This window comes from Sceloporus occidentalis, unplaced genomic scaffold (genome assembly GCF_023333645.1).
Source record: "Sceloporus occidentalis isolate IW3139 unplaced genomic scaffold, rSceOcc1.0.p SCAF_4, whole genome shotgun sequence".
Classification (NCBI taxonomy): domain Eukaryota; kingdom Metazoa; phylum Chordata; class Lepidosauria; order Squamata; family Phrynosomatidae; genus Sceloporus; species Sceloporus occidentalis.
In genome coordinates this window covers 88,200,855-88,228,418 of record NW_028316984.1, presented here as the reverse complement: position 1 = coordinate 88,228,418, position 27,564 = coordinate 88,200,855, and the positions used below count along the sequence as shown (strand labels likewise).

The 27,564-nt window shown below is 43.2% G+C and overlaps 1 protein-coding gene across 2 annotated transcripts; it reads right to left on the bottom strand.

Annotated features, from left to right (window-relative positions):
- Positions 1 to 914: 914 nt before the first annotated feature.
- Positions 915 to 27,046, bottom strand: PGGHG (protein-glucosylgalactosylhydroxylysine glucosidase). Of its 2 annotated transcripts, XM_089520793.1 has the most exons (14): positions 26,969 to 27,046; positions 23,711 to 23,984; positions 22,232 to 22,442; positions 20,795 to 21,230; positions 17,071 to 17,190; positions 15,136 to 15,267; positions 14,682 to 14,793; positions 13,711 to 13,783; positions 11,596 to 11,732; positions 10,114 to 10,247; positions 8,912 to 9,007; positions 8,710 to 8,807; positions 2,249 to 2,448; positions 915 to 1,750 (listed from the first exon to the last, which is right to left on the bottom strand). In XM_089520793.1, exons 1-14 carry the CDS (start codon positions 27,008 to 27,010, stop codon positions 1,695 to 1,697), a joined length of 2,121 nt encoding a protein of 706 aa, XP_089376919.1. In that variant the 5' UTR covers positions 27,011 to 27,046; the 3' UTR covers positions 915 to 1,694. The 2 variants fall into 2 exon arrangements, with proteins under 2 accessions (XP_089376919.1, XP_089376920.1); XM_089520794.1 differs by lacking the exons at positions 915 to 1,750; positions 2,249 to 2,448 and having other exon boundaries at positions 8,719 to 8,807; positions 8,907 to 9,007.
- Between the last annotated feature and the right edge of the window lie 518 nt (positions 27,047 to 27,564).

Here is a 27,564-nt window from a genome sequence, read left to right as displayed (position 1 = left end):
TTTAAAAATATAGGGGGGGAAAAGCAGGTTGATTTTCAAACATGTTTGAGTTAATAAGCAATAACACAACATTAACCCAAACGGAAAGCTGACAAAGCCCACTCCTTTTTCCTTCCAGGATTTTTGGAAAGTAAAAAGGAGCAGGTTTTGTCTACTTTCTGTTTGGGTTAATGTCGAGTTAATGCTCATTGTGTGAAAATCAACCCGCTTTTGAGGGTTTTGTCCACTTTCTGATTGGGTTAACTCCTGATAGCATCTGAAAATCTACCTGCTTTTGCAGGTTTTTTTCCAGTTTAAATTCACTTTCTGCACAGCATCTGTCCTGTGTGATAAACTCCTTGGTTATTAATTTGAGCCTGCTGACACAAGCTTAGCTCATTAAAGCCAAGCAAGTAAAAATTATTAATGTCACTAATGCTTTATAACACTAAGATGCAGGCTAACATCTTTTGGATTTGAGACAGAGTATTTCCAACATTACCATGAACACCTAATCCAGGATATGGTGACCCCTTGCCTCGTGCTCCCGTTGATACCATTTTTGCTGTTGTTTAAAAGGGAAAAACTGCTATTTCTAGAAGTCTCCAGACACAGGGATTCTCCCCTCTGGCCAAGGTGTAAGGGCTTGTTTTAATTATTAAAGTTTCATTTAGGGGAGATGGAGTGGCCAGCTTTGTTTCAAAACTAGCAGTAATTTTCTGATCACTTCTGATTTTGAAAATAAAAATGCAGAAAAGCCTCATTTTCAGAGGAAGTGCAGCCTAAAGCTTGTAGGAGGGGCAAAATTGTCCCTTAGGAATATCAAAGTTAGAGATTTCACTGATCTACATAACAGAGAGTGTGTGCAGCAGTTACAGATCCTAATTAAGGAGCAAAGACACCAATGGCTTACAGAAGCAAACTAAATGATTTATTATAGGAATTCCATTCTCAGATAGTAATGTTACTCAGGGTACTAATCTAATCTAATCTAGCTTCATATTAGAGAAGAGCTGAGAGACGACTGGCAGGAAGAAAAGACATGAGAAAACATCATAGAGGGCCCAGGATAGGTAGACAAGAATGGGGAAGGTCTGGAAACCATGACCTATGGAGCAGCTTAGGGAGCTAGTATGTTTAGTCTGTAGAAGAGAAAATGAAGGGGTGACATGATAGCCATGTTTAAATATTTGAAAGGTTGTGATATTGAGAATAGAGAAAGCTTGTTTTCTGCTGTTCCAGAGACTAGGATTTAAGCTACAGGGAAAGCGACTCCACCTAAACACTAGGAAGAACCTCCTGATAGTAAGAACTGCTCAACAGTAGAACACACTCCTTCAGAGAGTGGTGGAGTCTCCTTCTTTGAAGGCTTGTAAACAGGGGTTGGGTGGTCATCTGTTGGGGGTGCTTTGATTGTGAGTTCCTGCATGGCAGAATGGGGTTGGACTGGATGGCCCTTGTGGTCTTTTCCTACTCTGTTATTCTATGAGGGTACTATCAGTCACTCAAATTATCTATTATCACTGCTCTCTCTGAGGCATTCTCCAATGCAGTGGAAGTGGTAGCCATTTCCAAACCAACACTCACAAAGAAGGTTATTTATATATACAGAAAGCAATAAAAATTCAGTCTCCATTGTGACATCAGATGTTTAGTGAACACAGAATACTCAGACTGTCTCGCTCTGCCATCACACCCTATGCATACAAAATGCATCAAGAGGTCTTTTTCTGGATCCATCCATCAGCTACAGTGAAGGAGACACTCTCGTCTGAAAAGAAAAGAATGGCAGACAAGATGTTATCTGTTGTCATGTATATCAATAATCCTTCCTATGATGTTTATTATTCTTGTCTTCTATATCTGAGGTAACCAGAACTGATGGGGATTATATCCAACAAGATCTCAACAATCAAAAATTGCCTACTGTAAAAAAGCTTTAAAGTTAAGGTTGGTACATGGTACATCCAGTTAGGTATCTGTCAAGCCAGTTTTCCCTCAGTGACTGAAAAATATATCTTCAGACTGAGCCATCCAACAAGTGGTTTCTGTCACAGCGAATGGAAGAAGAGGGCTAACTGTGCAGGCTCCAAATAGGGCCAGTGTGTCAGCTTCAACAAGCATGTACTACTTGAGGCTGTTATGAATTCTGTTACAGTCCTGACTGGCTAAGCCTTCATGTAAAATTCTTAAGCAGAAATATATCTGTGTGGAAGAGATCAGCGATTTGGAAATGTTGACAATACCATAAGAGAGGAAGATATCATACCTTCATTTAGGGCATAGCATATACCTTCTCCTGGCAATACAGCCTCCAGCATAGATGAGGACTTTGTCACTTTGAGGGTGATCAGTTTTTTGGTGAGGGTGAAATTCAACTTGCTTCCTAAGTAGCACACTCCAATGAGTTTTAACTGCTCTATATCATCTGGACAAACAGGGTCAAAGTACAGATGCTTCTTGGTGAACCTGCGAAGTGTAGAAATGAGACAATGGCCACAATAGTGAATCCTATATACAGTCTGCCCTTCTTATACACAGATTTTTTTATACATGGATTCAAGCATCCATGGTTTGAAAATGTTCAAAAAAAGTATAAATTTCAAATATCAAATTTTGATTTTCCAATTTTTATAAGGGACACAATTTTGCTATGTCATTATATTTCATGGGACTTGAGCATACATGGATTTTGTTATTCACGGGGAATCTTGGAACCAAACCCCAGTGTATAACAAGGCTCCACTGTATTATTACAGATTGTAACAGACAGAGCTCTGAGTAAAAGAGAACATGAAAAAGAATAAAGACACATTCCTGTCACACAGCACCTTGACAGCTACCATGTATTTATTTGTATATTACATTTGTATCCCACTTTTCCTCCAATGATCCTAGGACAGTATGTGTGTGTGTGTGTGTGTGTGTGTGTGTCTGTGTGTGTGTGTGTGTGTGAAGTCGAAGGTTTTCATGGCCAGCATCCATAGTTTTTTGTTGGTTTTCAGGCCATGGACATGCTCTAGAAGAGTTTATTCCTGATGTTTCGCCAGCATCTGTGGCTGGCATCAAGATGCCAGCCACAGATGCTGGCAAAACATCAGAATAAACTCTTCTAGAACATGGCCACATAGCCCAAAAAGCCAACAAAAAACTATAGTGTATATATAGCTTGCTTCTTCCCTGAACACTCATAACACCCTTTGAGACAGGTTCAAAGAGATTCTGGCCCAAATTCACCTAATGAATTTCATGGCTCATGGGGGACTTGAATGTGAATTTCCCAGGTTCCATCAAACACCCTAACCCCAACACCACAGTGACACTCAAGGTATCCATTCAAAGTAAACTGGTCAAACATTTCTGAAAAACAAGCCCATCTCTCAAGTGTGTGTGAGTTTGCCTCAGAAAGAGTGTGGAAGGTATATGTGAAACAAACACAGAGAGAGGCTAAATTAAACATCACCCTCCAATAATTATAAATTACAAGTAATTTATAGAAATATAATTATAAATACTGACATTAAAACTAATAATAACATTTGATGAAAGCAAAGAACCATGTTTTAGGAGCACAACACATTTTACAATATCCCTATCTCCAATGGTTCATCTCAGAGAGGGAAGCTGGAAAAATCTTTACTTGATTCTTGGGGAGCTATTCTGAAAGTATACATGATAATACTAGAAGGGCTAGAAGCGCCAATGTATCTAACAGTATTACATTGGGTGCATCTACACTGTAAAAATAATGCAATTCAACACCACTTTAACTGCCATGGCTACATCCTAAAGAATCTGTGGAATTATTGTTTTGTGAGCACCAGCCCTCTTTAGCAGAGAAGGCTAAAGACTTTGTAAAACTACAAATCCCTGGATTCCATAGGATGGAGCTACAGCATTTAAAATGGTGTTAAACTGCATTATTTCTACAGTGCAGATGATCCTGTGTCTTCAATGTACATTTTAATTAATGTATTTATTTACATATGTGTTTGTAATTTAACAAGTAACACTGTTTGGAAAAGAGATTAAGCACTTCCTGCTTAAAAATGATGTAAACAATAATTTAAAACAACCAAATAAACAACAATCACATAGGAATTCTCCCAAAACCCAGACTGTGCCAGCCACAGGATCCATTGGCCTTGCTTGACTGCTGCTTAGCCCTTCATAGACTGTCATGCAAGGATTCCCTGTCAATATAGGGCATAAGTCTTCCAACAAGAATGTTCTCTGGACTGCTTATGGGAGTAACAAAATATTAAAATACAAAAGCCAATTTAAAGAAAATGTGCTACTTCTGTATCTTATGCCAGGGAATGTACAATCTAAACTATGAGTTTCTTCCTTCCCTAGCAATCAAGCTTGCTTAGGGATTCTGGAAGTTATGACCCCCCAAATGTAATTTTTGCAAGATCTGAACTATAGCATACAAACACAACTATAGGAAATCTTCCACAGGAAAGGCAGGAAGGTAGCAATCTATCCATTCATATCCCTAAGATTAAACTAGACGCTATACTACACATGAATTAAGATATTCTTCACTCACGTATATATTCAGAGCCTGAATCAAAATCAGAACTATCTTATCTGGTCAGTCAGGGAAGGTTTATAGCTCCCAACAACTGTTTCTTTTTTAAACATTTCAAATACCTCTTTGCCTATCTGTGACTAAAATAGGGAAAGGGACCACCTATACACCCTTGCACCAGTGACACTAATGGATTTTTTATATATCTTTTTTTTAGTCCCCATATGTTTTCCAGGGAAGGGTGCAAGAATTCTGGGATAAAAACAGGCTGCAACCTCACATCTGCACACAACAGTCCTGTTCTGGAGGGGAACCACACATACTTGAGAGCAAAAATAAAAGTGCTCTTACACTGCAAGCTACATAACAGTTAGCAGAGTGTGTAGTTTAGTCCCAACTGTGAGAAGTCAGGTATACAGACGGGACAATTTAAGTCAGTTCTTACCAGCTGTGTGGACCAGAAGAAATCAGTGTTTGCATAAGAAGCAGCCAACCCAAATGGATGGTAGATATTAGAGGCAAAACTACAACTATCTGGCAAGTACTCCAGTACAGCTACAGCAGAGAGAAAAGGTTTCTCTTTCATGTGCTATTCTGTTGATTTTGTCTCTAAAAATATTCATCTGTTATGACAACTACCTCCTCACTTTCTAATATATGTATAAACACATAAACATAATATATATCTGGCACTAGTATTGGAACTTCCTGGGCAAAGCTGAAAAAATAAACAAGGGAGCCAGATCCAATTTTCCCACCTCCTCACACATCACAATGAGGGATTCTCTGCAGAAAATCTATTTTGAGGTGATTTAGCCGTTTCCAGTTCTTCTTCCTTCACCTAGAAGCATACCAACATGATTTATTTGACCTGTAGGCTCGATGCTTCTTAACTATTGACCCAACCAACTTGGTGGCTCTAACCATGTTCCCCACAAATGTGGATTGCAAATAAACGAGAGACCATCACAGTGGAAATAGAACTCCACTCTCTGTGTCACCTTTGCCCAGCTAAAATCAAAATCACACCACTCCAGGTACAAATGCCCTTCTTTGCTATGTCTCTTCACAAAGGTATTCTCTGGCCCTCATCTAAAACATAGGTAACACAACCATGACATTTTGCCCAGCATGGAAATCACAGTAGGGACAAGAAGACTACCAAAAACAAAACAAAACAAAACAAAAACCCAGACTGGACAAGTAGCTTTTCATGATTACAACTCTCCAAATCCCCCAGCCAGTAGCCATGATGTCTGCAGGAAACAGTCTGGGAATTTCAGGCCAAAAAACAAGGTTTTACAAGCTTGGACCTCAGTGCAAGTGGGTGTGCAGGATTTACAGCAGCAGATAACAGCCATGGACCAATCCTCCAAAAGTTCCTCCCCATTAAGACCTCTCTCCACATTTAATAAGACCAGCACTGGTAGCTGGAACAGCAGGATTGCCGCGTTGGAAGAGAGAACTTGCCACATTAATGTTTCCCACCATCAGTTTCATTTGGCTGCTGTCAGACTCCTTGGAAGAGTCATCATTTTGTAGTGTTCTGTGTGGAGGATTAGGACTCTGGGAGACTAGGGTTTGAACCCCTACTCAGCCAAGTGATTTGAGCAAGTCACTTTCTCTCAGCTTAAGAGGAAGGTAGTAGGAAAACTGTGAAAAAATCTTACCAGAAAAACACTAGAATAGGGTTGCTGTAAGTTGGAATCAACTTTAAGACACCCAGCAACAAGACGTGGGTTTATAGCTACAAAAGCATGTGTGAAAAAATAATTGTATAAAAACCAAGTAGTCTTTAATGTGTGGCCACATTTATTTTTCTTTCTTTTTTCCCTCCTCCTTCCTTCCTCTTTTTTAAACAGTAATAACAGCCAGGCAACTGTACCTAGGGTTGCCATGTCCCGGGGGGGGGCGGGACATTCCCACTTTTGGACCGTTCTGCATGGTCCCCGTCCGGTTTTGGGTCTGTCCCGGCGCCCCCCCGGGTTTTGTTAGGGTGCCGCAGCAGCGGCGGCTTTAGCCACTCTTCCTTGCCGCTGCTGCCGCCACCGGCACCAATGTGGCTGTTCCATCCCTGCGGCCCCTCTTGCGGCCACCACCGCCGCGGTGTTCGCCGCAAGCCCGCAAGCCCAAAGACTTCTGCACAGGCGCGCGCAGGGCTTGGTGGGAACCTGGAGCTCCTCTGGTTGGCTGGCTGGCTGACTGGGCTGGCCAATAGGTGAACAGCCCACCCCCTGCTTCAGGAGTCTGTGACTCCTGGCAGGGGGCGGGGCTGTTCCAGCTCTCTGCCCCCATTGGCCGACCATCTTAAAGAGGAGGAGCTCTCCTCTGTTTACTCCCTGCGGGCCGGCGGTCAGAGGGCAGCAGCGAGCAACCGGGGGCAGGGGACGTCACGCGGAGGCAAGCGGCGAGGAAGCGGGGGCATGGGGGGCAAGCGGAGGCAAGCGGAGGCAAGCGGCGAGGAAGCGGGGGCATGGGGGGGCAAGCGGAGGCAAGTGGCGAGGAAGCGGGAGCATAGGGGGCAAGCGGAGGCAAATGGCGAGGAAGCGGGGGCATGGGGGGCAAGCGGAGGGAAGCGGCAAGGAAGCGGGGGCATGGGGGGCAAGCGGAGGCAAGCGGCGAGGAAGTGGGGGCATGGGGGGCAAGCGGAGGCAAGCGGCGAGGAAGCGGGGGCAATGGGTGGCAAGCGGGGGCATCAGTTTGCAAATGCCCAAATGTGCTTTGTGTGTGTTTTGGAATAGGGGAGGGGGGGTTGGCCAGAAAAGGAAGAACATTTCTATCATCTGTCTAGGAATAATGCCAAAATGTCCTCCATTTTGATCATGCCTAAGAAACATGCATTTATAGTAACATTTTTTAAAAATCATCATTTTTTTCGCGTGTTCTCCATTATTTAAATGTGTGTCCTACATTTTAAAATGTTGTCTTACATTTGTCCCGTTTTGGAGGTTCGGACTTATGGCAACCCTAACTGTACCTCTTGGAGTGAAGCAAGACTATTGGTAGCATGACAAATTTTAATAAACAGACTAATTTTAAACTGCAATATGTTTAATTCCTTTTTAAGGGGGGGGGGGTAAAGATATAGTTTATATATGTGTATACACTGTACACGGCTTTTGTTTTCAATATGTAAGCTGCTCTGATTGCCCTTGTAGCAGCAAAACGGGGTATAAATAAAAGTTTTATTTTAGTATTATTTATTAATGACAAAGTACTCTTGTTATTTTTTTAACTTGTTGATTTTGATTTTGCAGTGCTTCTGCATTATCTCTTGATTAGTTACCATTTAACTAGAGACAGAAGAAGAAATTGACAGATTCTGTGTTGAAATCCACTGGAAACTGATCACACATCAAAACAAGACATGTTGAAAACCATCAAGAAACAAAGCAGGGCTGTGCTTTATATAATTTTGTGAGGTCCATGGTTTGCTTGCTCCAAACAGATTTTTCAGGCAACCAGAGAGATTGTTGTATAGATGTACATAACCTGGTGGCCAATGCAGAAATCAGACTACATAAATGAAAAAACAATATTTGGCAAAGTTGGAAGGAACAGGAAAAGAAAACCATATTAGCAATGGTATGATCCAATCAAGAAAACCTCAGTCCTGAGTCTGCAGATCCTCAGCAGGTCTGATAACGGGATGACTTAGAGGTCTTTCATTCACAGGGTTCCTTTGCTCCTTAAGATCAGCTTGACAGTAATTAATAACAATATTGAATGTATTTTATCTTTGATGCATTGGGGATTTTTTTATTTGAATTTATTGATGTTTTGTAAAAAGCTATTTCTATTCCTCCCTTATCTCCCACAAATGTAATATATTGTGACAAGGGATGCCTATTGTGAGCCAATCTGGTCAATCTGCCAAGGAAAAGTGGCATATACATTACCTTAACTAACTGGAGTCTTTGCCCATTTGGCAACCACTCCTGGGGTTTCCTTTCATCCTTGTTCAATGATTATTACTAGAGTCATAGAAACAGTGCGGCAAGGAGGCATTTTTCCTCACTCCAACAAGCCATAATATCCAACAAGCCATAACAGAGGTACCAGGGGACCTTGCAGTTATCCATGATTCAGTTTCCTAATGAATTTGGTATCTTTTGGATATGATCTGCTGTCTTTATAATTCCAACAGATTTTGGGTTCATAAACCTTTAACAATGGCTCATCAAAAGATTTCATACCTGAACCCAGTGTATCCAAAAAGAATGGCTTGCAGAAAGCCACCCATCCCTGTCAAGAAGTTCACTGCTCCTGAGCCATCAGCATTTTCTACCCAGATCTGAGGAAGTTAGACAAAAAAGAATTATTAAAGGATGATGTAATACAAAAAAAAGTGAACAATTGTGGCAAAGGGGAAAGAGAATTATTTTCCACTTGCCTGACCTTGAATGGTTCAGTGATGTTGCTAAAGCACTTGCTTAGCTGCTGTTGTGCTCTTTCAGTTTCCTTCAGTTCCAGCCACCCAACTGCAAACATGCTCTGAAGGGAGGGAAAGACAGCAAGGAATGGCATTGCTATCACTGGAGTATATCACACGGGGCTTTTTGCAGCTCAGATCCGGGGTGACTCCTGGTTCAGCTATGCAAATTCACGTCTTAACGTGAATGTTTTATCAGACCTGGTTGCCCTTCCGTTGCCCTTCCGAATCAAGGGGGAATCAAATCCGAGGCAAGTCACGTGATGCGGATTCATGCAAAGCAGAGTGAGTGCAAATTGTATTACCACACCGGTGCATACCATGCGGATTCAACAATTCGAATTGGGACCCTTGCACTTGCTCAGTGGGGCTCTGTACACTCTCCTCCTTCCCTGCCCCCTCCTTAGCTGTCATCCTTCATCGGGCTGAAGGGGTAATCAGGTGATGATGGGATAGGTTGCAGGGGATCACTGGAGCCAGGATTCGGATGCAGGAGCAGGCAGGGGATGATGGGATAGGTCACAGGGGGTCACTGGAGCCAGGATTCGGATGCAGGAGCAGGCAGGGGATGATGGGATAGGTCGCATGGGGTCACTGGAGCCAGGATTTGGATGCAGGAGAAGGCAGGGGATGATGGGATAGGTCACAGGGGGTCACTGGAGCCAGGATCCGGATGCAAGAGCAGGAAGAGGTTGATGGGATAGGTGGCAGGGTGGCAGAGAGGAGGAGATGGCATGAAGGAAGAGGAGGGGGATGAAGGAGCAGGATGCAGGGGGCCAAGGGGGGGCGACATCGGAGTGATATTCCACACCGAACCAATTTGAAGTGAAATCGAAGTGAGCTTCAGTGCGAATTCTGTGAATTCACTTTGTATCCGATTTTACCAAAATAAGGGGTCACTTTGGAATCACTGCAGAAGTGCCATGGAAGGAACTCCCATAGAAAGGAATCTCATCTGATAACACATTCACATTATGACATGAATCCGCATCGTGGACCCACAGCCACCCCAGATCGAAGCTCCAAAAATCCCAAAAAATCTCAGTGTGATAAACACCACTTTGACCCCATACAAGATGCATCTCTGCAGCAAGTCCATGCAAATGCTCTCAAAACGTTTAGCTTCCCCACTCCTGCCTTCCCCCACTCCTCAAGATCAGTTCTTTACCCAGGTCATGGCTGGCCCCTGGGGGTCTGTCACAGGCTCGTACATCTCAAGGTCATTCCTTCTGACTTCAGGGTCCATGGGATACATGACAGGGAATCCAAGCAAGATAACATCAGCCTGTTTCACCTGTTCACCTAGGAAAAGATCAAAGAGGCAATGCCCAAGAGTGCCCTAAAAAATCAATGTTTGATGGTGATTCCAACAGGAAATGTGCGTTCACATCTCAAGGCCATACTCCCTCAAGTGGCAAGGACAGTGTGTAGAAAGAGTGCCATTTTCCAATCAGAAAGGCCAGGAAGGAGCAATAGGTGATCAGCAGCTGCCACACTGCAGCTCCCCTTGAAATTGTGATGTCTAATCTTCTGGATTTTTACTAAGTAGTAACTGAAGGCATATGAGCCTGCCAAAAAGAAAAGCCAGTAACCTTCAAAGAAAGCTGGCAAGTGTTTTAATCCCCAACTTGCAAAACTATGTGGAAGAATCATCCTTCTTCAATACATTCTTTATAAAATGGCCTGAGAAGGTGGAAGCATGCTGCCCATCACATGAGGAAAAAAAGAGAAAAAGTTAATTTCAATGTAATGAGTGCTTTGCGAGCAAACCCATTGCCAAGCAAGTCTGAAACATTTTGAACTTGCAAGAGCTTTCATGGTAGAAGCAAGAAAAATAGAATTGGAGAATATAACAGGTACACATTCTTCAAGAAAAGTTACACAGAGAGAGAGAGAGAGTCCTGGCATTTACAAGGGAAAAACTAAAGCTCTTTCAGGCTGTGACTTTTGTGATCAATTCATTTTGCCAATCACCCTCCACATTATCTTGAAAAGACTGTTCCCTTTGCAGTTTAATGGATCTTTGGGACTGGTATCAAATGGTGTAGTTGATTGTGTGCCTCCTCTGATCTGAATTCCCTCCACATTTTTCTCTAAGGCAGAAGGAAACTGCGGTCTAAATACAAATTTGGTAACCAAGAGGCTTATGTTTTTGTTTTGTTTTTTTACTGATCCCTGATGCCAGCGATTGGCACAACAACTGAGAGCATAGACCAAAACTCTTCTAGGTACTCTGCCTGAAAAGATCCCAGATTCAGTCCTTGGCATCTCCAGGTACACCTGGGAGGGATTCATGTCTGAAACCCTAGAGAGCCAACTCTAGGCATTGTAGATAACTCTGAAATGAATCTACTGTTTCTTGTTACTAGGACAGCTTTTCGTATTCCCTACATCAGCCGCCATTAGTCTGTGGTTTTATAGGAGGTAGGTTCTTCATTAAAAAAAACACAAACTCTTTGTGAATAAATTGGGAGTATCCCTCAGCATGCATTGTCCATTTTGGCAAGCTACACATTCACACAAATGAACTCAACTAAACTAATTGAATGAGTGATTGTTGCATCACTATCATTATGTGATTTGACCTCCATTGTGGCTGACATTGAAGGGACAGAGGTATTGCCTGTTCTTTTGTCCTGCATCCACTTACCTGGGCAGTACCCATCATATTCTGGATGGTAATGCCTACATTTATCAAAAGCTACTTTAATTTTCTCTCCAACTTCGTTCCACTCTTTAGGGGTAGGAATATGCAACTGTGAGGCCAGATAACTTGCAAAATTCAAACTAGAAAAAAGCAGAAAATGGTGAAAGTTAGGCATAGGTTGGCAGGGGTGGAGGAAAAACGACAAATTAAGATCATGATATAATTCAGTTTTTCAAAAGTCAACAATCTACAACCAAGTGCACGAGAAGTGTAATTTCCCCTTGCAGTTCAGCTTTTAAAGGGCTTCTTTTCCTCTTTCACTCAATTACTTTCACTTCTGTTTCACTCAAATACTTTGTCTGTTTCACTCAAATACCTTGGATGCCACAGTAATGCAACATTGGGTGTCAGTTTTATGCCATTTAAATGATGGTGCAATCTAAAGTGCAGTCACTGGCTGTATTATAGTGATTCCATGCATGCCGCTAAAAGTACTTGGGCACACTAAAATAGCCTATTGTGTTACACAAGAAGTTCCATGTGTACCGCTAAGAGCAATATCAGAATTGATGTGCAAGATTTATAACATCATTTCAAGCTTCCTGTATTCCGTGTTATCTGAGAAGAGACGGTTTCCATCTGAAGCACATTTTTAATTGCCCATCCACCATTTCCCCATAGAGTTGACTTCCAGGAGAGGTTTTTTTCTTGCAACGGAACTGCTTCATTCACAGAATTTTATGGATAGTCCAGGTGACATTATATTCTTCTTCTTAGCATCCTGTGTCCACTCCACATACACTTAAGAAAAAGACAGAATAGCTTCATAGTGCTTTTTTAATTTTTGCTGGCAGGAGCTTTCTACCTAAGGAGGCACATGGAAATGTTGAAAATGTCACGGATGCTTTCTTCCCATCCACTTGTCTTCAAAAGGGAACATGTAGTTTGCTTTGAGTCCCATTTTGGAAGAAAGATGGGATAATAAATAAATACTTATGATTCTATGATTCTACTTAAATAAATATGCAGCACCTGAAGTATAGATTTAGCACCACAGCCTGAGGAAATGCTAGTGAAATGACACTCCACTCCCAGTCTTTTATCCTTTTGTTGTTGTACCTAAGTCAAAATGAGATATTTTCCTGAAAGCCAGCAAGTGAATTCCTCACACCCTGGAATAAGCCACCCAGTGCAAATGTTTAATAAAAATGTAAGCTTGTCCCTTGTCAGAGAATCAGATCAGTTAAATCAAAACACTCAGCACCAGAAACTCCTCCATCTGGATACAGCATAATTAAAGGGTTTTTTTTTAAATAGTTCAGATAGGACTTCTGAGCAAGTCCTTAATTCTTCCTCAAATTAAGGTGGCATGTCAGTCTTAATTGTCAATAGCTCACACAAGGAATGTGGAATATGAAAGGACCTGGCTACTGAGAGAAAAAGAGAAACCATATTACAAGGATGGAGAACCTGTGGCTCCTCAGCTGTTGCTGGACTGCAATCCCATCATCCATCAGAAATGGATATGCTGATTAGAGCTAATGGGAATTGCAATCCAACAACATCTGGAGGGTTACAAACAGTAGCCAGTGTTCTTGGCTTTCCCATTTATCCAAGCACGATAGGGCACTGTCTTGGGTTCTTCTTTATAGCACCTTTACAACATTTGGATCAGGAAGTGTAGCAGAGTTATTCCATTTTTCTCTACATGTAAACCAGGCAATTAGGGCTAATTAGGCCAAACAGCTAATCTTCTGGAGATTTCAGTGGTAAATTTTAATGTTTGTTTATATTTATTGATTTGTTTCTGTCATGTTTGGTCTCATTTTTGGAACTACATGGGTTATTTTATTACCGGTTTATTATGATTTAATTGTGTCTTCATTTATTCTGCTGCTTTTTTGTACAGTGCAATTTATGCTATGCTGCATTTGAACTGCTAAACTGATTTCTGCCTTTTCAAAATAAAAAATAAACAGTTTTGAAAAGAGATTAAAATCAGTTATGGACGAATGGAAGTCGTTGTTTGTATCCAACACTGAGTTTGTAGAAGAAAGAGGGCTAACATCAGAAAAGATAGAAAAGCAAATGCCATTGCATTTCTGTGAAGTCTCTTACCTCCTCTGGGCAATGATATTGGTATAAACAGAGTTATTTACAGCATGATGATATTCATCTGGGGGCATGACACCTAAGAGGAAGCAGACGCTTTAAATATATGAGCACTTCCTACATCTCCTCCCCATGAAAAGCCACAAGGAGAAAATCTAAAAATAAACAAATATTCAAAATCTGAGCCAAGATAGCCTCAAATCAGGTCAAGAACAGCTAAATTCTGTGACCAGATCAAATTGTGTGTAGGTTGAGACTGCTTCCCCTAAACCTGCCAATTGAACACTATTTGTTCCAGAGTTAGGTATAGGAAAGGGCACAGAAGCACACAGGTAATTATAGCCTCTCACAGTCAGTCTTCTGATTGCTTCTAAGCTTTCACACCTAGCTTGAAGGCTTTGGAGCTTTCACCAATTCAGTGCAGGTCCAAGCTTCTTCCCAGGGTCAAGAAATTTTCCTTACTCCAACGATGTACAGAGAACACTTGGTATCTGCTGGGTTTTTGTTCCAGGGACCCCCATGGATAACAAAATACGTGGTTGCTCAAGTCCCATTAAATACAATGTCAGAGTAAAATAGTGCCCCTTATACAAAACAGAAAAATCAAAGTTTACTTTTTGGGATTTAAATTAAATATATATATATATATTTTCAAGCCTTGGATGCTTGAATCTGTGAATTAAAAAAAACTGTGGATATTGGGGGGGGGGGGGTTAACTGTACACACTAGTGCCATTCAGGTGTTCAGAAGCTGGTTACTCTGAATGTACTAACAGAATGAAAAGGCTAGCCATGTCCCAACCCACCCCATCCAGCCCAGGTTGCTGTCTTCATTTGGAAAACAACGACTCTGTCACATATAGAGCCTGTCCACACTGCCAGGAACCCAGGGGATGATGTCTATGGAGGATTAAAAAGTTTCAATAAAAGGGACAAAGGATTTCCATCTCTGAAAGAGTCCTCACTCACAAATTTACCATTGATGTGGTAGTTCTGCTCTTCGGAATTCCACTCTACTCGGCTGCACCAGTACTGAGCAATAGCTTGGACCACATCCCAGCCACCTTCCTCTTGAAAGAGCTTCAAGTCCTGGAATCACATAGGAAGTAGTTCCATCTCTTCCTTTACAGCAATTTTAATAGAGATTAGAGCAACCAGAGAACTTGTTACTCTGCAGGTGTTCCATCAGCTCAAGCCAATTTAGCCAGGGGCGAGAAATAAGAGGAGTAGTTCGTTAACATCAGTAGGGCCATAGATGTTCCCCCTCCACTTCCTTAGGGGAAGGGGAAAAGGGAAATGAGCTATGAGAAATAAGAGATGGAATATCACAATAAAATGATGGCTTTCTTAAATTTCCAGCAAAGATGCTTGAGGCTAACAGAGATGCTAGTCTCAACCCAGTAAAACAACAGAAGATAATGCCACCGTTACCTGTGTGGTGTAGTAATACTGTTCAAATGCCAGCATAACATCCCCATTGATATGAATTTCCTCCACTCCATAAACTTCCTCAGGGCAAACTTCTTGGCCAGTTGCTGCACTCTCCCAGGGGAACTTTGCACCCTGCCATAATCAAAACCCAATGCAAGGGAAAAGACACCACATGTATTGAACAGGTCAAGATATTCAACAGGACTAAATGAAGTTTTTTGTTTCCACAGGCAAGCCAGTGGCTTCTTGTCCAGGAATGAGATGCTTTCCACTATGTGATACCAAAGCTTATGTTGGTATCTTCCTCTACACCATCTATTTTAGATGTATCAGATTGCTAAAATTATTGAAATAGCAATACTACAGGTTCATAGTTATTTAGATCTTAACACATTTGTTAAGATCTAAATTAAATAACACTCAAGCTCAACAGGGAATATCTGATTGCAAAATTTCAGTATTTTAATTTTTGCAATTACCAGTGGAATTCTAGCTCTTCTGGATAACCCAATGCACAGATATGTTTCTATATATTTGAGAGTTCTCAAATGTTACATCTTTAAAATTATAAGGTGCTCTTGGAAATGATATCTGATGATATAGTAGAGGTATCACAGAGGTGATCTATTGCATTACATAGGGCCCATACAGACAGGCCAAAATAAAGCTGCTTTGGGTCTCTTTGGAGGTATGCTGTTTAAATGACACATGCATTGTAAGAGGCCAGAAGCTGCACCAAAGCTGCACTCCAGTCCTTAGTACTGGAGCATGGCTTTGGCGTGGCTTCTGGCCTTTTAGGACGCACGCATCATTGAAATAGCATTCCTCCAAAGTGACCCGAAGCAGCATTATTTTGGCATGTCTGTACAGACCCATAGTTCTTACACAATCACTATATTTTGGGACACAGTCACTATGGAAGGCTGATAACTTATTGCAGATGAATCCTAGCAAGGCCACAAACTCATCATGTCTTACTGACTCCTAGACTAAGTGATGATCATTAAAGAATTCCAGATAAATTCCAGATGTAAAATTCATATTAAGTCTTCTCCTGCTCAGTTTTAGCCCTTCTTTTAAAAGTTACTCCATATGAAATTCATGTTAAATGTTACATAAAATCGCACCCAATTCCCTCTTTTGGCTCTCTAAGCTTATTTAGATTCCTTTCAAAGCAGCACTTGAAGTGGGGTGGGAAAACTTTCCAGGCAAGCCTAAAGCCTGAAGCCATTCCCTGGCAGATACAACAGCATTTGGCATTACTAACCCAACGTCTTTCTTTCCACATGGAACAACTGTCACTTTGTTAAAACTGGACTTGCCACTTCATTTCTATATACAAAGTATTTTGAATTTGAATTGACATTCTCACATACCAATGGCATATATATATCTGTCACATATAGAGCCTATCCCACTGCCAGGAACACAGGGGATGGTGTCCATGGAAGATTAAAAAGTTCCAGTAAAAGGACAAGGGACTTCCATCTTCTAAAGGTTCTTCCACTCTACTATATGCATCTGAGAAAGTAGACTTTAGGAAAGCTCATGCTGCCAACTTCCTTCGCTCAGTTAGTGCTACAAGGTCTTTCTACAAAGTGCCAGTTCAATTTGCAAAATGCGGCATGCTTTCCATTAGTCCCTGCTAATTTTGCACCACACTGCGTTCATAGACATGCATTCAGTTTTTCAAAGTGTATTTTGAAAGCAGAGTAGTTTGGCTGGTTGTTTCTAAACACCGCTTGACAGGTACTGTAATATGAAAAATCATCTGGCCAGTTTCAAAGCAACCACATGGCAACTTCTGCATGCCCTCTTAAACAACATATTTTAATTTTTCCTTTCACAGAGGTAAGCAGCATTATTAAAGCAGCTTCCTTCTGAACAATGAGTGTAGCTCTTTTTCTCTTTCTCTTCTACACATATTGCCCCTACCTTGTAACCTTGTTTTTGTGCATTGAATAGAGCTCCCTCTAGTGTTTTGATCCGGTATTTCAGAATAGCACAAGCTGCTTCAGGGTAGAAAAGCAAGATGTTTGGGTACATCCAGGTATCCTGAGTTTAACAACAGGAACAGCACATATAAATATTGTTATCATATGAAAATGTGAGTGGCCAACATGTTAAAAAAAGTGCTAGCATGAATTAAAATACAGGAAATATTCAGAGCCTGAAAAAGTTATTTGTGTGTGTGTTTGTGTGTGTGTACAATTCCCAGAATCTCCTACTGGCCAGGTGATTCTGGGAGTGGTACTCTGAAAAAGTAACTTTTTCAAACACTGAGCAGCATTCCTAGATTTGGACTGTTAGTCAGATCCAAAGATCTCTGCTGATTTTCCTTAACCAGGTGCACACCAGATATAGTTGGATTGGCCCCATTCAGACTGGCATCAAAGATCTGGAAGGAACTGGGCTGATTCAGGTGCCCCTCCCCCGAATCTCTCTGTTAGCAAGCGCCCACTACAAAAAGAGGGGCATTTTAAATCGAATGCATTCTGTGCCTGCTGTGAAGGTGCCTGCTGTCAATCAAGCAATCGTCATGGTGACGTTTTTGCAGGGGCATCGGAAGTGTCCTCCCCTTCCTTTTTTTTAAAGAGCCATGCACAAAATGCCCCAAAGTGTCAATTTTTTTAAAACCTCTTTTTTTTGTGTTGTGTGTATGTGTGGGCATTTGGGTCAGATCTGCCCCGTCCCCATTTTCAATCCCATGCAAGCTAATGCATCCCCCACTCCTTGCCCCCCAGAATGCCTCTTACACATGTAATAATAATAATGATAATAATAATAATAAATTCCTCAACTCGGAAATGCCAGTAAAGGATGCAATTGCCATGCATTTTTTTTCTTTTAAAAGCAATTCAGGGCTGCTTCTGAATTCAGAAGCAAAAGCATGTATCATTTGTCTAATTGACAAGAGCAAAAAATGTAACATTTGCATTGTAGGTCTGCCCTTTGATTGTAACATTTGCATTCGCAACATTTCCCCTTTGCTGGAAGTGAGCAGAGAAAAGGGAAAGTGCACAAGCTGTTAGCCCTGCTCTATCTATCTATAAATCTGCCTCAAGAAAAAAAAATCATGCGCATATTTGGTCAAAAATAATTTTTAAAAAATATGAAAAGGGGGGGGGGGTGCCTGATGTGAGCTCCGTTCGTGCCCTGCCTTTGACCTGACCTGACCTGACCCTTTTCCTCTTGCTACATTCTCTTCAGAGGAGCTTTGCCATTGCCTTCCAGTGAGGCTGAGAGAGCGTGATCTGTCAGTTCCAACTAAAGTAGACCCATGGAATGAATTGGTAATAAAATGGAAATGCAGCGCAGGTATTCCTGTAGCATCCTCATATAACACAAATAATAATAGTAATAATAATAATAATGATAATGATAATAATAATAATAATAATAATAATCCAGGAGCAACAGGAAAGTAGAACAAGCAAGCACCCAAAAAATAATGCGCATAAATTGTCAAAAGAGGCTGATGTCCCTACATCCCCCAGCTTGGATCCACAGCCCTACTTCCCTGGGCAATCCTCCTTCCTTCTGACCCTCACCTCCCTTTCAGCTTTCTCCACCACCCCAACCTCCCTCTGACAATAATCCAGGAGCAAGAGGGAATGAAAGTAGAACAAGCAGCCTGATTTCCCTACATGCCCCAGTGTAGCCCCGCAACCCAATTCCCCCTGGAAATCCTCCTCCTCCTCCTCCTCCTTCCTTCAGACCCTCTCCTTCCTCGGGGATGCCCATTGACCCTTTCCCCCAGCTCCTTCATCCTCCTCCTGCTCCATTTTAGGATCCCCTCCATGGCTCCCTTCCTCCCACGGCCCCTTTCTCCTCCTCCTCCTCCTCCTCCTCCTCCTCCTCCTCCTCCTCCTCCTCCTCCTCCTCCTTCACTTTCTCCACCCCCACCTCTCTCTGAAAGCCCTCTGCAGCCCAAAAGTCACCCCTGATTTCCCCCTTTCCTCCTGTCACCCTTTGCATCCAGATTCCCCTTTTTTCGGCTCTTTCCTCCTCCTCCTCCTCCTCCTCCTCCCCCTCCCTTCTGATGATGGGAGGGAATGCTCCAACCTCTGCCCGCCCCCTGACCCTAATCCCTCCCTAATTTGCCCCGATCATGATCGAGGGCAAGTTCAAATTTGGCACAACCCGAGTCTTTTGAGAAAAGATGGATTTTAGCCCGAATCTGGATACCTCGGTGTATGGGGCATTTCCTTGTGCAAGCCCCGACATGGATTGTGACGGATTCGGATCCAATATGAACTTCACATGCAAGAATCGCTTTCAAACCCATTTCTTACTGTAGTCTGAATGGCCCCTATGTCTACTATCCTCCTTGTATTGTCTGGGGACAATGAGAATTGTAGGAAGGTATCTGGTGCAGGAAGGCTGATCTAGATACCTGTAATATATTTTGGCTCCCTTTCTTTGTTTTTCTTCCTCGAGTCTCCTGGAAACCCAATTGTCTTTAGGGCATTCCCACAAATACACTGAATGTCTGCTGCCTAATGGGTCTGACTGAATTTTTGGCAGACGTGGCTGCTACTAGACACTAGGGCAGAGGGACTGCCTCTATGCCATACACTTATTTCATCAACTCTATAGATGGAGCATTTTGTAGTGAACTATGCCAAGGCAATGAACAGCTACAACACAAGGTTTGGGATTCTTCATGGGATGGGGTGGCAGTAATAAGGAAGAGACTTGGGAAGATTGACCATACACTTCCATTGGAAAGGCTCTTTTTTGCTAGGGTGGCCAGAGGCAATAGAAGAAGAGGCTCCTGCCCCTTTCATAAAGTAGCAGAAAAGGGGGTAATATCAGCAAGTGTGGTTTCCCGGACAAGTTATACCTGCTGAAACCCCCAGCCTTCGCTCCTCCATGCAGAGACAGAAGGATGGGAACTGGGAACAAACGTACCATCCCCACATCCTCCACTTTATAGAGGGGAATACAAGCCCTTCCTCCTTGTAGGGCTGGCATTTCTCAGGAGGAAACCAGGCAAGCAATTTTCCCCACCCACCTATCAAAGTACAAGGTTCTCCTGTCAGTTCACATGGCCCAGCTCTTTCAAACGTGTGCACATTTCTCTAAATTAAAAATACTTGTGGGAGATACCTGTCCCTTTCTGTTATATTATTATTGTTTTGGAATGTTATTGTATTTTAAAATAGGCTTTAACTACTATTAGCACTCTGAGTGGGGTGCAGCCACCAGAACAGTAGGAGATACACAGAGAGAGAGACTGAGGGACAGTGGGTCAGATTCATATACTTTGTGATCCTACAGTGGCAAAACAAGCCCATTATGGATACTTGCTGCATTTAAAAATGGACACAAGATGAAGTGCCCATGATGATCTTGGACCCAGGAGGTAACTACTGAGGTAGAATTGTCCAAATTCCTTGTGTGTTATCCTTACACATCTCTAGAGTAGGGTCCTGTACTTTTAATGGATATGTAGAAGAGGTAATTTCAGCTGATGTTGCTTGTTACCTGGTCCTGTGACCAACCCTTTACATCCCCAAAAGTCAAGCACTGCACAAGTAATAAAAATATAAGCTTAGAAGAGGTTGAGGAACTCTTCCTGGAATGTCATGGCTTCTCCAGTTCATCACTATGTATGGTAATGGACAACTAAACATTCTCATGCCTTTTAGCTCACCTGGTCCCAGAAGACATGGCCCCAGTAATCTTCACCATGAGTGCCATTTGAAAGGCCTCCAGGGCTGATTCCAGAGAACAGGAGATTAGAAGCAGCCAGAGAAGGAATGGCACTGAGCAGGTAATAAAGGCAGCCATTGATGGCCTGACTGAGAGAAAGGGGCCCATCAACCTCAACACAGCATCCTTGCCAGAGAGCTGCCCATGCCTGGGTGTGAGACAAATATAAGGAGCCAGAATCTATCAGTGACATCCCTTCACTGAAGCTCCGTTTCACTTCTTCTCCAGTCTCTGCAATGGCAGTGAGAAAGTCCCAACATTTCTCCTCATCCTTCTCAGAGAGGGTCACTGTCTGCGGCACTGGGGTCCAGATCATGTGTATAGTAGGTTGGGGACCACCTTTCACTTCAGGGAGTAAAGTCTTTCCATAAATATAGCTGTGGGACAGAAAGTGGGGAGGACGATTCATGTTTCTGTCAGCAGATCATAGGATCACAGGTGAAACATCACTTCTAATCCAGTTCCCAGTCCCCACCATTAAACCCTCCATTGGCTTCCTATCATAACCATCCACTGTGAAGTCCTTGACTTTCCTTCCCTCTGAAATTCTCTCTCATTTTCTGCTCTTTTTCTTCTTCTTTGTATCCCTTAGCCAATCCTGATATGAAAATAAGTCCAAGAATCTTTAACCAGCTGTGCTTACTTCATCCTTCACAGGTCTTTCCTCCCCTTTTCTTTTCTCCCCATTGTCTTCTCCACTGGAGAAGTTTAGGTTGAATTGGTATGGCAGAAATAAGGCAATCTGACACCGCATTAACTGCCATGGCTCCATGCTATGGAATCATGGGATTAGCTCTCTGACAGAGAAGGCCAAATATCTCACAAAATTACAAATCCCTGGTAGTTAAAAGCAATGTGAAATGCAGCCTCAGACTATGAATCCCTTTGGGGCAGGCCCAGCCATTTTTGTGTATGTTATTCTAAAAAGGACCACACAGCCTGCTAGCCATCAGGTACATGATATCTGAGAGCCTGGTTATATCTCAGTGGGAGCTGAGAAAATGGTGTTACCTTTTCAGACATGGCAAAACATGGAAAATCTTCTGTCTGAACCAAGAGACTTGAATCAAGCATTATGCCAAGCTGAAAACTGTTTATATATAAAGCCCTTTAAACACCAGCAAAAACAGAAAGGGCTGAAGGGAGAAAGGTAAACATATTCAGTGGCAGTTCTCCAAGAACTCCAACATTAGATAAACAATTTCAAAGCCTAGTTAGACTTTCTTCCTACTTATGGTCTCCAGTATAGCCCACTGAGCCTGCCACCATTTTCTGAACAGAGATCCAGTCCATAGCTTGGGCACAGCTGAGGATGAAATTGGGGGAAAAGGACCCTTCCAACAGAAGCCTGTGCAAACCTTCCCCTGATAATACTCACTGAGCACCCTGGAAATCTGCTCCTCTATGCAAGTCAAGGTCTGGACTCTCTGGTGTGAACTGGGTTTGGAGGTTCACAGTGATGGGCTGAGCACTGTGAGCTGACCTCTGGATGGTTATGCTGAAAGCCACAAGGTGAACAAGAGAGTGGTGGGCATAGATTCTGTGAGTAGCTGTGTAATCCAAGGACTGGATTGTGTGGATATAGGTTCCTGTAGTCAAGAGAGAGAGAGAGAGAGAGAGATTTGTTTTACTCTTATTGTCAAACGCCTTCTCTAGACTGTTGTTGTAAAGTCTAACCATGCAAATTCACAAAAGGAGGTTAGTCTAGACTGAAGTTTATTGTTGGGACAAGGGCATTGTAACATGTTGTGCTATGTTACAATATTAATATAGTACAATAATTGCCCAAATTATTATTTATCAACATGCTTACATCCTACATCCAGTTTACAAATTATCAAAGGTTCAGTGGGTACAGTGACTCCAGGTCCCTCACCAGCTATGGGCCTAGTGTTGAAGAGGAAAGATGTTTCTTACTACCTCTTCTTCCCTAGTGGCTTCCTGAAGTTCCCAATCTTTTTCTTACCATCCACATTATGTGTGGTACTTGAGCATGGGACTCAGGCTATTATACTGATCCATGTTGCAGGACATAAAAATGGTTCAGGCATGAAGAATGTTGTACTGTTTTTCTCTTGTGTTGTGTAATGTTATGTTTTGCTTATTTCTCTCCTTTCTACACTAGCTCTACTTGAGAAGCTCCCTCACATGGTACAAAAGAGGGCCTTGTTTTTGGAACTGCTCCAAAGCCCACACCAACCCTGTCTACATCTACCCCTCAGCTAGACTAAACCCATTACATCAATGTGGTTTCAGAAAAGTGCTGACTTCATTCAGTACTTGGTTGATTCCTCTTTCACTGTCCTGGCTCAGTGCTATGGAATTCTGGGATTTGGAGTTTGTTGCTCCCCCCTGCCTCCAATGGCCCCCTCCATTGTTCCCATCTCTCCCCCCCCCCCCGCCAGCCTCCTGTTTCATTCCCTCCATCCCTGTCATCTATATCTAAATCTACTCTTCCGAGTACCAGAAGCAAATGGGGCAAAATTGCAGCGTAGAATCATGGGAAATGTGGGACCTTGGAAGTTTGGGGGGTGTACCAGGATGGAAGCAAAGTTGCATTCCACACCAGACCAATTCAGAATAAAATCGAAGTGAGCTTAGAAGCAATTTTTGTAAATTCGCTTGTTATCGAATTCACCAAAATGAGAAGTCACTTTGGATTCACTGCGGAAGCACCTCGGAACAACCTCCCATAGAAAGCAATCACGTGAGATAATACATCACGTTTTAGCATGAATCCGCATGGTTGGACCCGTAGTCGCATCAGAACAGAGCTGCAAAACCCTCCGTGTGATACGGCTCATTGTTTTATTTGCCCCAAAAGGTATGATGCCCAGAAGACACTCTTTCCACTTACCTGTCTTGGTGTCCAGGGAGAAAGTCTCACTCAGGCTCTTCTCATCAGCCACATTCATTCTGACGTTAACAGGACTGGGTATATCAGCCCGATGAGTGTCCCCAGCTGCTCCATTATATACCCCACTCACATGGAGGATATTCCGGTAGACACGAGTACCCAGATAGGCATTGGTCACAGTTGCAAAACGACGGGGATCAGAAGGCAGGACGCTACATGTAAACACTGTAGGATCTTCCATGAGACAGGGAGAAGGGAATGGTTGCCTTTTCAACTGAAAGCAGGATAAACCACACAGTGAATATTCTGTCAGATGAAACACTGATTCTGTCATGATAACCAGTTAGGTTTGCATGCTGGAAAGCAGCTATGGAAATGAATGGAAATTGTCTTAGCATAAGGGAGGTGAAATAAACCATAGACTATTATTTTATATTAGGCATGTTCAGACCTAGTCATCAAGCAGGTGTGCTAAACAAACCTTCTCCTCCACAGTTTTCTTACTGTGTATTCCAGGACCGGCAACCTGGCTTGCCTGTCCCCAACAAGCCAAGGAAGTTTACTCCAGGTTTATTCCTCTGGTTTATTGTGTGAGGAGGAAAAAACAGGTAACCAATTACCATGAACAAACTGTGGAGGTATGCATTTCACTATTGCTACCTGTAGCAGGAGCCTTTTTTCCAGCATATCGTGCAAAAAAACATTGCTTTTTGCATGATATGCTGGAATTCTGAAGTATATTGTCTTATTGCTATATACAGTGACTGCCACTGAAATGTCTATGCATCTAAGCTGGCCAGGAGAAAAGGAGAACAGAGATTCTCTAGTTATTTGTTGGGCAAATTTGTAGACGTAGTTTTCTCAGTCCAGGATGGCAAGCTGCACCTTTGTTATGCGGCTCTTGAATCTTGGAGAACCCAGATAACCTCCTTGGCATCTGGAGATCTCTCTGTTATTCTGGGGGTGCTTCCAGACCAAGGGCTTCTAGCACTACCAGTCACAAGGTACTGTGCAGCTTTCCCTCCTTAGCAAATTTGCTGTGCTAAGTAAGGTTGGGGGAGAGGAAAGCAACACTGAGAAAACATGGGAGACCTGGAAATGTCAGACACTAGCTTATGTGTGCAAACATTGTTTAGGGTTAAGGTTAGGGATAGTGTTGGGGTTAGGGAACTGAGTTAGGAAACTTCTTCTGGAAGTTTGTTCAGCTCCCACCAAGATATTTGTAGTCTCTGAGCATGGCAGTCTTGCTGACCTCCCTTTAAGTGACAAGAAGGTCTGTGCCACAAGATTATGAAGGTACGATTGACATCAAGACAGCAGGGCTGACCATTAGGTCCTTGGAGACAGTTATCTCAGACAGCAGATTCTGAGCATCATAAAAGAGAAGCAAAGTTGTAGTTCACTTGCTGCTGCTATTTTTAAAAATGCATTTTACTGCTAGAAGGAGGAGAGAAGCATTCATGAGATTTTCTGCCCCTTGGCCATTAAATCTGCCCCTCCACCGGCTTTGGTCCTGGCCGGCAGTGCCAAAAGGAAAAGGAGGACAGCAGTAGGTGGGGAACCTACAGGGATCTAGATATGTCTGAGAGAGCAGAGGGAATGAGGGACTTCCCTTTCCCACAGTAAGAATGTTGGTCCCCAATGAAATTTTCCATCAAGCCCCAAACTTCTAACACAGCAAACAGCAAAACAGTGAAAATTGTTCTTATACTTCCTATATGCATATTCCCTTGGTCACTTTGTCTTTTCTTTGGGTGCTCAACCTAAGTTTCAAGTTACTGCAATGTTAGAAATTTGAGAACTGAAGAAACATTTCAGACTTATTTGGGGGCAAATGCTCCCTACACCCATAGGAAGCAGCTATGATCTCTGCATAACTTAAGAAGGAAAAGTGAGGCTCAATTAAAATAATGTCATTTAAAGGACAACAAAAAGACTGTTTCAGCTTTTGAGCTTCAGAAACACTGTTGGCCTGGAATATGAGTATGCAAAAGGATCAAGCAGCACCATTGAGACTAACTGAAAGAAAGAAGTTGTTGGGTTCTATTAAGCTTTCCATAGACATAGGGCTCAAACAGACAGGCCAAAATAAAGCTGCTTCAGGTCACTTTGGAGGTATGTTGTTTAAATGCTACATGCATCCTAAGAGCCCAGAAGGACTGGAGCGTTGCTTTGGCGCAGCTTCTGACCTCTTAAGATGTGTGTGTCATTTAAACAGCATACATCCAAAGTGACCCGAAGCAGCTTTATTTTGGCCTGTCTGTTTGGGCTCTTGGTCTACTTCCTCAGATGGAGATTTTCAGCTTGTATCTGCCAGTAAAGATGAGTGAAGTGGACAGATGACAATTGTCTCAGTTAGCTGCCTCCCATGTGGTGGGAAGTGAAATTTCGGTTGACCTGGACTACCAAGACCATTTTATTAGTGGGAATGATGCCCCCCCCCCCCCCCCGCTCCCCAAACAAGCTTCTCCTTTGAACTTAACTGTTTCTTCATTTGTTGTTTTTGCTGTGTGCCTACAAGTCGCTTCCAACTTCTGGCAACCCTAAGGGAAACCTATCATGGGGTTTTCTTGGCAAGACTTGTTCAGAGGAAGTTTACCATTGTCTTCCCCTGAGGCTGAGAGAGTGTGACTTGCCCAAGGTCCCTCTTTGGGTTGCAGAGCTGAGCAGGGACTCAAACCCTGGTCTCCAGAGCTGTAGTCAGACTACCAGGCCATGCTGGCTTTCTTTCACAGGGGGCAATGGTTTTTCTAACCACAAACAATGCACCGTCAGGATCCCCCCACGTTCCTGTGCAAAGACTCTGAAGTGCCTTAATCTGGAATAGGGCACGTAAGATCCATTGGCCTTACAAATGGGCTGCTTTGAGCAGAGAGGAAGAATTAGCTGGTCTGTTGATACCGAGCAACTCTTTGGCAAACCAGAGGCAAGCAATAATCCAAGGAGGGCCCATAGTTCAGCACTGACTTCAGCACCCTTTCTCCTTCCCTCCTATAGCATTCAGGAGCTTGGGGAAACTGCAGGAAGGGTGACCAGATGTCCTCACCACCACAAAGGAGGACAAGGCCCCTCAAAATGGAGGGCATTGCGGGAAAATGGAGGACACGACCAAATTGAAGTGCTCCTGGACAGAAGGTGGAAATGGAGGACAGGTCCTGGGAAAGGAGGAAAAGTCTGGTCACCGACATGTCCTCACCGCAAAGGAGGAAAAGGCAGGGCGAAAATAGAGGGCACTCAGGAAAAAAATGTAAGACGTACCCAAAGGCAAGCTAGAGAACACTCCTGGAAATGCCAAGGCATGCTTCCTCCGTCCTGCTCCAAATGGAGGACATTCTGAAGTTCCTCCTGGACAGAAGGAGGGATGGAGGACAGGCCCTGGGAAAAGAGGACGGGTCCGGCCAGTTGCCTTACCCACCGCCAAGGAGGACCAGGCACCGCAAAATGGAGGACCTTCCAGAAAAAATGTTGAAGGGGGGGATACATTCCAGGGTGAAAGTTAGCCAAGAGGCCTGTCAAGACGTCTTCAGAGTCCTGCTCCAACTAGGAGGAAGCCCTTGTGGGGTCCCTCCTGGGCTGCAGAAGGGGGGGAAAGAGAGGAGGGGTCCCAAGGAGGACAGGGCTGGCTGGGGGAAAGAAGAGAGGCCTGCTGCCTTGCCTGGGAGGGTCTGCCTGGCTCTCCGGGAGGACGGGGGCTGGCAGGAAAAGGGCTGGAAGCCCAAGGGCAGCCAGCTGGAGTCCGCCTGGAGCCGAGTGCCGGGGGCCTTCCGGAGGCTGCGCCAGGAGAGAGAGCGAGGCTTCCTTCGGGAGACTTGTTTTTGACAACTCAGGGCCAAGTTCCTCTTGGACTCTAAGGA

Bases quoted from the DNA above. Each gene is read 5' to 3' on its own strand.
- PGGHG (XM_089520793.1), bottom strand. From the start codon at position 27,010: ATGCCTTGGCATTTCCAGGAGTGTTCTCTAGCTTGCCTTTGG. The intron at 17,191-20,794 runs GTGAGCTAAAAG...TGTTAAACTCAG, and splicing joins GCCATGTCTTCTGGGACCAG to GATACCTGGATGTACCCAAA. The intron at 2,449-8,709 runs GTATGAAATCTT...TACACTTCGCAG, and splicing joins TTTGGATACACTGGGTTCAG to GTTCACCAAGAAGCATCTGT.